Source organism: Coenobita brevimanus, chromosome 79, assembly GCF_032717465.1.
Source record: "Coenobita brevimanus isolate Jiangsu-jjx chromosome 79, ASM3271746v2, whole genome shotgun sequence".
In the NCBI taxonomy this organism is placed as follows: domain Eukaryota; kingdom Metazoa; phylum Arthropoda; class Malacostraca; order Decapoda; family Coenobitidae; genus Coenobita; species Coenobita brevimanus.
The window spans coordinates 17,460,529-17,476,386 of record NC_137032.1 but is presented as its reverse complement, the minus strand read 5'-3'; the positions used below and the strand labels follow the sequence as shown (position 1 = coordinate 17,476,386).

Here is a 15,858-nt window from a genome sequence, read left to right as displayed (position 1 = left end):
AGCCACCTTTGGCTTTGAAATGAGTATAGAGAAAGTAGGAGGATACAGAAAAGGGTTTGCTGTCAGTTGCCTCAGACAGCTGAGTCTCAGTTAGAAAAAGAAGATGAGGTTTAGAGGAGGAGAGGTGGTGCTCAACAGAGCGAAAGTTAGAGGAAAGGCCGCGAATGTTGCAGAAATGAAGAAGAGAGCCAGACAGTGGTTCCAGGCACCTCGAGTCGTCACTGGGAGAGGGGCGGATGGTGGGGGCATTTATGGTCCCCCCCCTGGGGACTCCGAGGCTTGGTGATGAGACGCCATAATTTTTTGAACTTTGGAAAAGGAAGTGTAGCTGTACTGTGCATGTAGTTTGGTGTAGATAGTTAGAGAAATTTGTACTGGAGAGCATGCTGGCCTACTCTCTGTGTAACTGAGAAACTGAAAAAGTTCAGCAAAGGGGGATGGTCAGGAACTAGTCCTGAGGGCTGATGAAACGGGAGCTCCAGCACTCCCTGTCATCAGCTTTCCATCCACCTCGGGAGTACTGCCCTACTTGACTGGTGCTACAGTCTACTCCTCCTAAGATATGAAGACGTTGCACTAAAACAGCTAGACAAAATGCAGAACAAAGCTGTTGATTCATTAACCCTCCGAGGCATGTTGACGTGAATCACATTCTTTGTGGTTTGGCACAAAAACACACATTGATGCGAATTGCATGAGAAACCAGAAAAACCGCCATCAAAAGAAAAGTTTTCAGTCAAATTGTGTTAAATTTGGATGCATTCTAGCGGACGCATCCTTCTTCCGAGGTAAACACTTTGCAACACTGTAGAGCCCCCTCGGAGCCTGTCCATAGCAAGAATCCTCAGTACCTCAGAAGGAGTCAGGGTGTAAGGCTGCATCATGTGTGCTGTCCCTTTAAATCCCTCTAATTCTCCCCCTCCCAGCCGAGTCGAAACCCCTATGGACTGAGTGTGATAATATATTATTTCTGAGCATATTTTGAAGTGATTTTGTCAGTGGAACATAGATATATATCTTGAGAAGAAATGTTGCCTGTTATCAGTCGTTAGGCCTAGGAGCAAGACGCGTGTTCACTGTAATGGGGTTTCCCCACTCCGCCTCCCCTGGGTCCTATGCGGTGAGTACATTTACATATATAGTGAAGCCAGTGCCTAAACTGTATAGTGTGTGAAAGCTATAGTGGCTGGCTTTGTGATATATTGGAACTAGCATGCGTTACGTTTGCCATAGCATTGTGTGAAATTAGGCAGGAGTTACCAGTACGCTGTAGTTGGGAAGGGATTATTCGAGGTGTTTAGGAATGGAATTTGATAGTGATATTGTACAGTATATGCGTATGAATTTACGTGAAATATAAGGCCAACATGCTGCGAGTGTTTGTGAAGGAATGTGGTGTGTGCCAATATAGCGGTGCGTCGTAAATCTCAAGGCGAAGGTGCTGTGTCACAGTCACGTTGTACAATAGTAAGGAACGTAAACAATTGCGGAGGTAGGGGTGGAATAATTGTGATAGTCATGTATTTGCGTATGATTTAGTGTAAAGTGTACGTGAACTGAGCTGTGAGTGTTTGTGAAGGGATAATTTAGGGTGTGTGGTGTATGTTAGCGATACCTTAGTGCCAGGTGTGCAGGGACGTAAGGATGCCTAGCAACCATGGACGTCACTGAACAGGTACTGTAACTTGCCAAGACATTCAGCAGGAACTTGTACTTTATGTACAATGAACGTGAAATGTGCAGTGAGTGTTCGTGAAGGAATTCTGTGGGTGCGAACCGTAGGTTAGCAATACCTTAGCAGCAGGTGTGCGGGGATGTAAGGACGCCTAGGAGCCACGGACGTCATTGAACAGGTACTGTAACTTGCTAAGACATTTTGTGAGAACTTATACGGTACTTTATGTACAATGAACGTGAAATGTGCAGCAAGTGTTCGTGAAGGAATTTTGTGGGTGTGTAGCATAGGCTAGCAATACCTTAGTGGCAAGTGTGCAGGGACGTAACGAGGCTTAGCAACCATGTGTGTCATTGAACAGGTACAATAACTTCCTAAGACATTTGTTATTATTTATAATTTATATAAAATGTTTGTGATATGTGTCATAAGTGTTCGTTGAGGGATATTGTAAATGTGTAGCGCATGCCAACGATACCTTAGCAGCAAGTGTGCAGGTGACGTAAGGACGCCGGGCAACGACGGATATCAGTGGAAAGGTACTGCACCTTGCTAAGACATTTGCTGATTATTTATGATTTACATAAAATGTTTGTGATATGTGTCATGAGTGTTCGTTGTGGGATGCTGTGGGTGCGTAGCGTATGTCAGCGATACCTTAGTGGTAAGTGTGCAAGTGACGTTAGGACGCCGGGCAATGACGGACGTCAGTGGATAAGTACTGTACCTTGCTAAGACATTTGTTGATTATTTATGATTTACATAAAATATTTGTGATATGTATCATGAGTGTTCGTTGTGGGATATTGTGGGTGCGTAGCATATGTCATCGATATCTTAGTGGCAAGTGTGCAGGTGCCGTTAGGACGCCGGGCAATGACGGACGTCAGTGGACAGGTACTGTTCTTTGCTAAGACAATTATTGATTATTTATGATCTGTATAAAATTTTAGTGATATGTGTCACGAGTGCTCCTCGAGAGATAGTATCATGTGCTGGGGGAACCTTGGGCGAAGGAGGAAAAATAGAAATATATATATATATATATAAATATATATATATATATATATATATATATATATATATATATATATATATATATATATATATAATTGGTTGTTATGGAGTGCCAGGAGAAAATGATAATGGGAATCGACTAAAGGATATGTGTCAGGAGAGGAGGTTGTGCATTTGTAATTCGTATTTCAAATACAAAGATGCGCATGAATATACATGGTAGAGAGGACACGGGGATCGTGTTGAAAGAAGCCTAATTTATTACGTGCTCGTAGAGAGGTCGATGATGGGAATTGTTGCTGATACGAGGGCTGTGAGAGGACGATGTGGAGGTCTGTCGGATCATATGATCGTGGTATGCAAGATCAAAGTGAGGTGGATCAAAAGAGAGAGGAACAGTCAGGGAGAAAGGCTGAAAATTGAGAAGCTGAGGATCAAAGAAATGACACGATTAAAGGACCAAAGTACAGGAGAAGTTAGAATCAGTGAACTGGAATGAATTGGATCTGGACAGCCAATGGAATGCATATAGGGATTCCTTAGTTAGGAATGCTAAAGTGGTGTGTTGTGCGGCAAGAGTATAACAAAAAAGAAAGGTACGGCATTGTGGGATAAGGAGGTTAAGAGAGTGGTGGAGGAAAAGAGGAAGAAGTGGCTAAAGTGGTTACAGGATAGGGGTTCAGTTGAAATAAGAACTGAGTATATCGAGAACAAGAAGCACGAGACTTGTGAAGAGGAAAAAGAAGGAGGTAAATGATGATCTGGGAAGAAAAATGAATCAGAACTACTCTGATAAAAGGAAGTTATTCTGGAAAGAGGTGCGGAAATGTAGAAGTGAAAGCGGAAAGAAATGTGATGGTGTGAAGGATGCAGGTGGTAGGTTACTAACCCATGGAGATGACGTAAGGACCAGATGGAAAGAACATTTTGAAAATCTGATGAATGGGAATAAAGAGAGCAGAGCGGCTGTAAACGTGATTGGTTTTGGGGGTGTGCAGAGAAGGAATGCAGTGCCATGAGACATGACACTCTCACAGGTGAAGAGCGCTGTGAAACGGCTGAAAAATGGGAAAGCAGCTGGGGATGATGAGATGTATGCAGAGATGCTTAAGTGTAGTGGAGAGAGTGGAATGAAGTGCTTGTTGAAGATATGTAAGAAGGCATACATGAGTGAAACTGTGCCTGCAGAGTGGGAAAAGGCTGTGATTGTACCCCTGTACAAAAATAAAGGTGAGCGAAGTGAGTACAAGAATTATCATGGCATAAATTTATTGAGTGTGGTAGGGAAGGTATATGGAAGAATTATTATAGAGATAGTAAGAGAGATATCGGAAGTCCGAGTGAGTGATGAACAGGGTGGCTTTAGGACTGGCAAGGGATGTGTGGATCAAGTATTTGCAATGAGACAGATAGCAGAGAAGGCTTGTGAGGACCATAAGGTGTTTATGGCATTCATAGATATGGAAAAACCATACGACAAAGTAGACAGAGAGTGATTGTGCAAAGCTTTGCGCATGTATGGTGTAGATGGTAAGCTGCTAGAAGCTGTCAAGAGTTTTTATGAAGGTAGCGAAGCATGTGTAAGGGTTAATGGGCATCTAAGTGCATGGTTTACAATCGGTGTGGACATGTGACAAGGTTATGTGATGTCCCCGTTGTTGTTCAATATATATATATGGATGAGGTGATGAGAGAAGCATAAACGCGAGTAATGAAGAGAGGGATGGCGTTCGTAATGAATGATGATAGATGGAATATTTCAAATTTGTTGTATGTTGATGATACGGTACTACTTGCAAGTACCGGACAAGAACTTGGTAGGCTAGTGCAGAGTTTTGCTAATGTCTGTGAGCGTCGAGCCTTGAAAGTAAATGTAGAGAAAAGTGATGATTGTTGAGAGAGAAGGTGACTCCCAGTGTGATGTCACAGTGAATGAAGAGAGAGACTGGAATTGGGAAGAGAGTTCAAATACTTGGGTACAGTGATGGAAAAGAGAGGAAAATGTGTAAAAGAAGTTGAAAAGAGTGAGACAAGGAAAAAAGTAGCTGGTGCAATGAAGGTCTTGATAAAAAACAGAGGTTTGAGTGTTGCAGCTGAACGAGGCTTACATGAGGGAGTGTTAGTGCCAACTTTAACATATGGGTGTGAGACTATGGTGTGGCATGAAAATGAAAAGTCAAGAGTGAGAGCAGTGGAGATAGGACTGCTGAGGAATGTATGTGGAGTACAGAGGGTGGATAGGATACGATATAATGTGATTCATAAAAGGTGTGGAGTGAGAAGTCGATGGACACCAGAATCGAAGAGAGTGTCTTGAGATGGTATGGTCATGTAGAAAGAAAGGATAACAATAGAATAGTGAAAAAGGTATACCTAAGCTAATCTGAAGGAGAGAAGAGGCGTGGTAGGCCAAGGTGAAGCAAGAGAGATATAGTGGATGAGTGTTTGAGGAAGAGAGGTTTGGAAGTCGGTGAGGCTAGGGAAATGACTAGAGCTCGAGCTGGCTGGATGAATGTTGTGAGGAGAAGTGCATGATCAGTGATTTTGGCATCCCTTGTGAGCAGGGCAGCATCCGAACTGACTCAATCGGATACGCTTGCGTGAAGCTGCAGAAAGTGGTGAATGTATTTGGCGTATCCGGTAGAGCCAGGATTCTGGGGGCTTGAATAATGAGTGAATGGAAGCGTGGCCTATTTGGATTGGGCAAGTTTGTGCTGTTTGGAGATAGCTACTCCTCACCCAGCCCTTGGGTGGGAAAGGAGGTCTGGATGATGATGAGGATGCTATATATATATATATATATATATATATATATATATATATATATATATATAGAGTTATATATAGAGTTATATGTATATATATATATATATATATATATATATATATATAGAGAGAGAGAGAGAGAGAGAGAGAGAGAGAGAGAGAGAGAGAGAGAGAGAGAGAGAGGATGGAAGTAATGCGAGTATAAGTGGCTGGGGAATGGTTGGGAGAAGGAGGGAGGTGAGAAGACAGGAAGAAATCAGTAGGATAGAAGTTGTGGAAGCAATGAAGAAAGTTAAATTGGGGAAAGCCCCAGGAATTGATGGAGTGTGTGATGAAATGCTGAAACATGGGGGAGAGATAGTAGTAGAATGGATGTGGAAAATATGCAGATTGGCCTGGGAGGAAGGTAGAGTCCCGGAGGATTGGAAGTCAGGTATAATTATTCCCTTGGCCAAAGGAAAAGGGGAAAAAGAAGTGTGTGGTAATCATAGGGGCATCTGTCTTCTTAGTATAATAGGAAAAGTGTATGGTAGGATACTTATTGACAGAGTTAGAGAGAGAACAGAGGAATTAGTTGGAGAAGAACATGGAGGCTTTAGGAAGGGAAGAGGTTGTGTAGATCAGATATTCATTCTTAGATCTTTAGTGGAAAAGTTTCTAGAGAAGGGAAAGATTTTGTATGTGGCTTTCATGGATCTGGAGAAAGCATATGACAGGGTGGATAGACAAGGATTGTGGAAAGTATTAAGAATATATGGAGTAGATGGGAAGTTGTTGAATGCTGTGAAGAGTACGTATGATGGTGCTAAGGTTGCATTGCGTGTGGATGGTGAACTGAGTGAATTTTTCTCTTTGAAGGTTGGGTTGAAACAGGGATGTGTCATGTCTCCATGGTTGTTCAATCTGTACATGGATGGGGTATTAAAAGAGGTACAGTTGCGAGCAGATGACTCGAGGCCACTTAGTCCACCAACATGTTGGTGTTTTGTCTGGCAACAGTGGTAGCTGTGAACTTGACCGAGATTCAGTCAGCTGTTCGGGCGAGAAAAACCCAGTGATAATTTGTCAATGTGTAGTTCTAACTGGTCTCCAATCAATACCATGCAAGTAAACGTATTATACTGATAATGATTAACGTGTCATACACATGGTAGATATATTTATAACAATAGTATTACAACACATGCATCCAAATAGTGGTGCGTTCATTCATGTGAGACACACGGGTATCGGTAGTGATTTATTTTGTTGGACTATCGTCGTGAACCAAACAACCTTTACCAGCTTTCAAGAGATATGCCGTAGGGTTATCAGCTTCCCCACAACCTAGCATTATTATCACAAAAAACACCGTCATGCCAGTCATCCTTCACCACTAACCTCATTTTCATCGACCTCTGACTCCAAAGCAGGTGGGACAGTTAAAGGTTCACGCCAGAGTAGGCGAAACAAGGGGAGGGGGGTGTGGGAGTTATATGGAGGGTGGTGGGTGAGAAAGGGCGGGACCACAGTGTTTGAGTCTCTACACTGTGGGCGGGACCATGATCTAAGTAGGGGAGGTCAGCCAGACAGAGCGCCGCGTGAGCCTTCGTGACGTCACATCAGCCCTTTAGCGAGCGGGTTCAGCTTGTCCCATTCCGTGCATGAATGAATGAATGAGGACACCATGATCTAGACACCACAGCATCAAGCCCGGGGAGAGAGAGAGAGAGAGAGAGAGAGAGAGAGAGAGAGAATGAATGAATGAATATAATATACACCAGGAATGATGGCTGTATTTTATCACACTAATAAATGCTGGAAATTACATTGATTTCTTCATTTATCCGTCTAAGAGCCATCATAAACGTTGCTCGCGTTATTATATATATATATATATATATATATATATATATATATATATATATATATATATATATATATATAGAGAGAGAGAGAGAGAGAGAGAGAGAGAGAGAGAGAGATTGATAGATAGATAGATAGATATAGACAGATAGATAGATAGGTAGGGAGATGAGTGTGAATGTGATCGAATGTGTATTTGTGTGTGAAGGTTTTTGTTATTTTGTTATTTTCTTTTCCTTTGTCGTATCGCTACCCCACCGTGGTGGGAAGGTGCGATTAAGTATAAAACAAAAAATATAGATAGATAGATAGGAGAAGCATATATTAAGTCCTGCTGTGGAATGTTACAGGCGGATGATAATGTGATTTATTGACGTACTGACTATGGTTATGGTAAATGGTTATAAAGACATAAAATACTGTATACTGTACGAGAGATGAAGCTATGAATGAAGCAGTGTGGTCAAACATCAGATAGCGCGTCCAGGCCGACGCCAGCCTGCCAGCCTTGAGAGCTAGGATTGGGAAGGCAGTGGGGCGTGTGTGACGTCATGCAGGCGGGGATTCCCCACTGTCTGGCTGACCTCCCCTACTTAGATCAAGGGCGGGACGAGGTGGGACGTGTGATGGGAGGGGGGGTGATGAGGCACGTGGTTGGCTGCGGTATTTAACGTATATGAGATTAGAGGTTGTAATAGGTTTGTTTTGACATAGAAAACCAATGTTTCTTTAATATTCAAGTGATAAAGTCGAACGATTAATCTATAAATGTTTATCATCATGAACGGGTCAAGTAGTTCCACCCCCCATACGTGACGTCACGTGGTGCCTACGTCACAAACCAAGGTGGTGATGGAGCTGCACACTCGGGATACCCGTGTGTCTCCCATGAATGAATGCACCACTATTTGGATGCCTGTGTTGTAATACTTTTATTATAAATATATCTACCATGTGTATGACACGTTAATCATTATCAGTATAATACGTTTACTTGCATGGTATTGATTGGAGACCAGTTAGAACTGCACATTGACAAATTATCACTGGGTTTGTTTCGCCCGAACAGCTGACTGAATCTCGGTCAAGGTCACAGCTACCACTGTTGCCAGACAAAACACCAACATGTTGGTGGACTAGGTGGCCTCGAGTCATCTGCTCGCAACTGTACATGGTAGGGTAGTGGATGTTGGAGTGGCCCTGGTGAGAAAGGGTAGTGTTTGGAAACCCCCTGTACTGTTGTTTGCAGATGATACTGTGTTGTTGAGTGAAGACGAAGGGGAGCATGCAAGGCTTCGTGGATGAGTTTGGGAGTGTAAGAAACGGAATCTAAAGGTGAATGTAGGGAAGAGTTAAGTGATGGTCTTTGAGAGAGGTGAAGTCAGTGAATGTACAGCGAGGTTGGATGGTGAGGAATTGGAAAATGTGAGTACGTTTAAGTACTTGGGTAGTGTGTTGAGTAAGGATGGAGGTTTGGAGGGTGAAGTGCTTGAAAGGGTACAGCAGGGAAGAAAGGTTGCTGGTTCCTTGAGAGCAGTGATAAGAAGCAGGGAAGTGAGCGTGGAAGTGAAAAAGTTACTACATGACAGTATTGTGATACCAACTCTAACTTATGGAAGTGAAGCTTGGATGTTGCTGGAAGGACACAAGACAAGAGTGACAGCAGTGGAAATGAGTTATTTAAGAGGAACCTGTGGAGTCACATGGAGAGACAGGCTGACAAATGAGAATATAAAGGAGCTTTGTAGTGTACATGTGGATGTGATACGAAGCGTTATGAGGAACACACTGAGGTGGTTTGGCCATGTGGAGAGGATGGAGGGTGAAAGACTGACGAAGAGAGTGTGAGTGAGTGAGGTGGAGGGGGGAAGAGGGAGGGAGAGGCCGAGGATGAGAAGGAGGGATGGGGTGGAGAGGTATATGAGAGAGGGGGGTGTGAGTTGGGAGCGGGGCAGTGAAATGGCGGGGGACAGGGCGACGTGGAGGTGATTTGTTTGTGGCCATCCCGAACGGGATTGAGGCATCTGACAATATATATATATATATATATATATATATATATATATATATATATATATATATTCAAATATCTACATATATATATATATATATATATATATATATATATATATATATATATATATGCAAATATGTACATATACATATATATATATATATATATATATATATATATATATATATATATATATATATATATATATATATATATATATATATATATATATATACGTATCTCATTTCATCAGCCGTTTGAGTGTCCACTGCAGGACCGGCCTATCCCTACCAAACTGGGGTCGATACAGCGAATGTATCTCTACTAAGTGGCTTAGGCTGTCTGGCCGAGATTGTATGTAGGGTGAGAAGTGCTTGTAAGTGTAACTGTACTGTTGTAGTGGCTTTGGATATGTATGTGTAGTCTGTGAACCAAGTGTAATAGGCCCGCACAAGCCGACTTTGTGCAAGCATACTTTATAGCATGCGACACTGGTTCAACCACAGCACACCTGATCTCCGTCAGAAGAACACCCCCAAAGTTTATTACGCCGGCGGGGCACAAACCCTCGTTCTTCTTTTACGAAAACGCACACTTTACCACTGTATCACAGAGGCTCTGTCTGTCTGTCTGTCTGTCTGTCTGTCTGTCTGTCTGTCTCTACAGTACGTACAGTACGTATACCTATATCTATATCTATCTATCTATATCCATCTATCTATCTATATCTATATTTATTTATCTATCTATCTATCTATCTATTACTCTCTATCTATCTATCTACCTATCTATCTATCTATTACTCTTTTTCTATCTATCTACCAATCTCTCTATCTATCTATTACTCTTTCTATCTATCTACCTATCTATCTATTTATCTATCAATATATATATATATATATATATATATATATATATATATATATATATATATATATATATAAATTAATCAGTCATTTCCTGTGGCACCCCACGGGATGCGTAGGGCCTCGATGAACTCTGTCCACCAATATTTGTCTCTTGCCATCTCCTTCAGGTCCCAACAACATTCCTCTCCTGTTTCTCTTTCATCGTCCTCAACTAGGTTTCCCTCGGCCTACCTCTACCTCTTCTCCCTCTAGCACTCCACTCTGGCACATCCTGTATTATACTGCCTTCTTTTCTATAAATGTGCCCCAGCAACTTCCAGCGAGACAGTCTCACATATTCATCAGCTGGTTCCACTCTCGTGATATCCCTTACTCTTTCATTTGTAACCCTGTCTTGCCACTTTACCCCAAGAATCGTTCTCAGTATTTTATTCTCAAATCCTAATACTTTCTGATCTGTTGCAGTTGTACTGTACCATATCTCATGCCTATATATTAAAATTGGTCAAACTATGGACTTGTAAATTTTTACTTTAGTATGTACTGAAAGCATATTATTATTCCAAACAGATTTCAACATTCCAACAGCTCGCCAGGCCTGTCTAATCCTCTCCTCAATTTCATTGTTTAATGATCCATTAGATGATACAATCGGTCCAAGATAATTACATTTTTCTAAATTCTTCACCACATTATTCCCAATTAGAGATTTCACCAGATCCTGTTTCAGAAATCTGCCACTAGCTTGGCTTTCGTCGCCCAGCTCTGATGCGGGGTAGGCACTGAAAAAGTAGCCAGTGCAAAATTTCTTTTTAATTTTGACACAAAGTAAAACACCTCAAAACATATTTTACTCATCAAATTACCTAGATGGCATGATATACTACAAAGAAATTACAATATCGGAGCCCTTTGATTATATGTACTGTATTATAAGTGTCATTTTGTAAACTGAGCTTTCGTCAGTTTACTCATCTCTTTAAGCATAACATAGAGACAAAACCTAGGCAATTTTACTAGAACCAACCATAAAGCAAGATAACAGCAATTAAAATATTTGTCATTCGTTACTATCCACAAAGGAAAATAGATGTGTAGCCGCATATGTAGCAGCACCTTTCAATATGCTGCCCTGCCTGACGTACGACTTTACTTAACAATACGGAACCTGTTGGACGTCTTGGTCATTTTAGTAACCAAAGTCTAACACAAATAATTCTTTTAAATTTTTCCCTGGCTCCATTGCACAGTTTAGTAAGTTTACACTTCAACTCTACGTACTCTATTATGATTATAGTGTTGTACCGCACTGCCGTTTGTTTGGATTAGTATGGCTGATTCACCAACTAAGCTATCGTTCAGTACATTATTTTCAGTGGAACTGCTTACTTCTTTAAAGCATGCTAAAATACACACATCAGAAGTCCCGAAGGTAATCTCCTTTTACTCACTGCACACTATTTATTCAAATATATGTAAATAGACAGCACACTATTTTAGTCCCCACGCTAAGATTCTCTGAAAGACTGGTTAGTCTTTCTTTACAGGTATATAGTTGCGCTTGATTGAATAGGGAAATTATTCCTATAAATAGCAATATTATTATAAACTTAGTATTAGGTACAATTTCACAAGTCTTTAAAACCCCGCAAAAATATTTAATCGAGGCTGGGCGACGCTAGACCACCTGGTGGCAGACCTCTGAAACAGGGTTTGGTGAAGCCTCTAATTACACAATCGATTTGGTTCTCTACGTTCATATCAATAATTTCAGTCTTTCCACAATTTATTACCAATCCCAATTTTTTTCCTTCCTCCATCAGAGAATCAAGCACCCTCTGCATTGTAAATACTTCCTCAGATCAGTACAATATCATCAGCATAGTCCAAATCCATTAGCTTCTTATTTTCTTTCCAGTTAATTCCTGCACCTGTTCTCCTTACAACCTTTCTCATGACATTATATATATATATATATATATATATATATATATATATATATATATATATATATATATATATATATATATCGACAGATAGATACATAGATAAATATATGTTCCATAAACCTGTTTGTATATATATATATATATATATATATATATATATATATATATATATATATATATATATATATATATATATATAAAAGGACGCACACACATCCCTATGATCATTTTCATCTCTGTTCGAGTCCACGAACATCCTCCTTTACTACTCCGGTCGCACTACCGTACAGCATTAAACTAAAACACACTAAATACAAGAAACCCTTAGCACAGAGAGAGACCCCTTTCTAAGTTAGGAGAACTCCCTAAACTTCTTCTAACCACTTCTTATCTTTGCTACAGTGCTTATTCTAGCCCCATCTCCAGCACATATCGTTCTCTAATAACAATACTTCTCTACACACTCACGAGAGGCACCAACAGGATTAATCCTTTCCCGCCTAAAACTTCTATAGGACCTCATTTACATACCCGGACGTTCAAAATCATTATTATTTTGCAGCCTATCTCTGAAACCACTACATCTCTTATGCGCCTGCTTATCTAAAATACTGCATAAAATGGAGTGGTTTCCAACACACTCTTTTGGCAAACTGTTAATGGCTATGTACTACTTCTACTATGGCAGTATCTGCATCTGCTCAAGATATCATCACTTTTGTTTTATGCACGATTACTCTCAAATCCCTGTACCTCATTCTTCCTATTCGCTTCCCAAATCTTTCCTACGGTACTTTTTCGTTCTCTGTAGCCAACACCAAGTCCTCAGCATACAACACCTCCATGGAAAAAAAGCTCTGAAGTCACACGCGATAGCTTCAAGCACTATGATAAAAGCGACCCCTGATAACCACCAGTTTTTAAGGAAAAGTCATATTTCAAACTTCCGTTCACTTTAATCAGGGTACAAATACCCTCACACATTACAATAACCACTCTAACAACCATTCTTGAATCCCAAATGTTCTCTTTGCCCACTTCACTGACTCCCAAAGCATTCTTTAAATCAACAAAAAATAAAGAACTCTTTCTTCTTCCTGTTTATTTTCCTTCAAGCTGTCGGTCAATGAATGTTGAATCATTTGTCCTTTTGCCTGGCAAAAACCAAGCATCATCTCATCAGTATTCCCTCTTTTCCTTATCATACCATTCAAGATTCTCTTCCTTATCTTCATTATCTTGCCAAAAAGCATTATGACTGAAATTTAATCTTTCCAGAGCATCATCCTTCACCTCATGCACATTTACAATCATGCTTTTCAACCAGCCATATAGAACTTCACACTTATATATGAAAGAATTTATTAAATTTTAACTGAACTCACACTTGTATCTCCAGAGGCATTCAGTATCAGCAGTTGACACACACACACACACACACACTTATGTATCTGTCTATCCATCTGTCTATCAACCTATCTTTCTATTTACCTATCTTTTTGTCTACAGGGTATATATACTCCTATCTAACTATCTATCTATATTCTGTATACTCGTATTTCCTGGCCCGGGGCCAGGAAAGTTGGTCCCGATATTTAAGATGAGAGTGAATATATATATATATATATATATATATATATATATATATATATATATATATATATATATATATATATATATATATATCATCCAATCCTGTGTCATCCCATGAGGAGCGTAGGAGCCCGGGGCCAGGAAAGTTGGTCCCGATATTTAAGATGAGAGTGAATATATATATATATATATATATATATATATATATATATATATATATATTTTTTTTTTTTTTTTTTGAGCCTCTGTGGCACAGTGGTAGAGTGTGTTTCGTACACGGGTGAGCCAGGGTTCGCGCCCCGCCAGGGTAATAAACTTTGGGAATGTTCACCCTGCCACGTACTGCATTGGCGGACAGAAGGGGTGCTATGGTTGAACCAGTGTCGCATACTATAAAATATGCTTGCACCCAGTCGGCTTGCGTGGGCTGATTAAATTTGGTTCACACACACATCCAAAGTCACTCCAACACTACAATTACAATTACAAGCGCTTCTCACCCTACATACAATCTCTACTAGACAGTCTAAACCACTTGGTAGTGATACATTGGCTGTATCGTCCCGACTTCGGTCGGGATAGGCCGGTCCTGCAGCGGACACTCAAGTGGCTGATGATGATTATATATATATATATATATATATATATATATATATATATATATATATATATATATATATGCATAGGGAGAGAAAGAGAGAGAGAAATCAAACCACTGAACGTACAGTGAGGCTGGATGACGAGGATTCAGAAAATGTGAGTGCATTTAACCCATCTTGAGCTGGCAGACTTTGGACCCTCACTGAGCCGCGGTGCCGGTCACTTTTCGATTTTTTTTGTAGATAGGTAAGAAATTATGAGAAAACATGGAGAACACCCATAAAAGTAATCACAGAAGCTATTTAGGTCGATTTTGAGGTCGATTCTCCCTGACTGGCGGCTGAAAACTTCGGAGTTATGCCCGCAGACTTCACCGTCCGCCGCCGCCACAGAGTGAGAGGTGGCAGAAGCTCTGCATTTTCTTCATCGGTAACTATTAGAGCCAAAGACACTCTTGTTGGGTATATAAATGATATAGGAAGTGTCCCTAAGCATAGTTATGTACATTGGCGCATTATGACAAGCGAGTAAGTTGGATTGCCCATATAATGTTGGTAATAGTTCTTATTCTACATTTCTGATGTAGAAAGTCTGTGCCCACACGTATGTACATTATATTTGTTTTCCACATAACTTATAATTTTTTTCATAGTCTATGCACTCTTTGTGTTTTTCTCGCACACTCAACTCACTACCGTCGTCTTTTCTCACACGACAAGATATTTGCGCCGTGTCTTTTTATGTTATAATATCACTAACACTAGTCTCTTATTATATTACACTTAACTTTGAGATAATTATCATAACATATTATTTGCGATTATATACAGTTCATTTGCATCTTTTCTTGCATATTTCTTTTGCTCAGTTAGTAGTGGAGAAGGGTGTGATAATCTTCAAAGCCGAGAATGATGCATAAACTCACGCCACACTCAACACACTGGTAGTGTGAGTTGGGAGGTGGCTGGTCTATAGGCCATATACTTAGCCTTTCTTGGCGATGGTATTTCATCATCACTGCTTGTTTCCACATCCGGTTGAGCGTAGTCTTTATATAATCCATCCATCCATCCATTGCCAGACGCCATGTATCCCAAACGGGGTGGTCAAGGGCTTAGAGTTAATTGTTTTACAGGTAGGGGCACTAATCCTCCACCAACCCCACTTGACACGTAGGGATGCCAACAGCATCTGGTGTTCCCAGGCGGTCACCCATCCAAGTACTAACCAGATCCAGCGTTGCTTAACTTCGCTGATCGGACGGGAAGCGGTGTACTCAGCGTGGCATGGCCCACATATAATATACTATAGCAGTAGCCGTATGTCTGTGTGTGTGTGTGTATTTTGGGCAGCCGAAACTACACATTCAATTCGCACCAAAACTGGCACAGAAATCGCAAAAGATTCGCTGATGTGAAAAAAAAACTTGGTCCCATCACGATTGAAAAACTTTTACTATATTTAATGAGCGATCACATTTTGACAAAAAAGAAACGCTCCTGGCGCCCGGCATAGGATCTCTGTAGAATT

General features: G+C 40.6%; 1 protein-coding gene and 1 pseudogene across 1 annotated transcript in view; both read right to left on the bottom strand.

The window, feature by feature from the left end:
- Positions 1 to 15,858, bottom strand: part of LOC145409044 (outer dynein arm-docking complex subunit 4) — a 315,075-nt gene that overhangs the window by 142,229 nt on the left and 156,988 nt on the right. Inside the window, exon 12 of the mRNA XM_080279602.1 lies at positions 7,888 to 7,892. Coding sequence (XP_080135728.1) covers positions 7,888 to 7,892 — 5 coding nt within the window. The remainder of the gene's footprint in view (positions 1 to 7,887; positions 7,893 to 15,858) is intronic.
- LOC145409156 (5S ribosomal RNA) lies at positions 15,508 to 15,626 on the bottom strand (annotated as a pseudogene).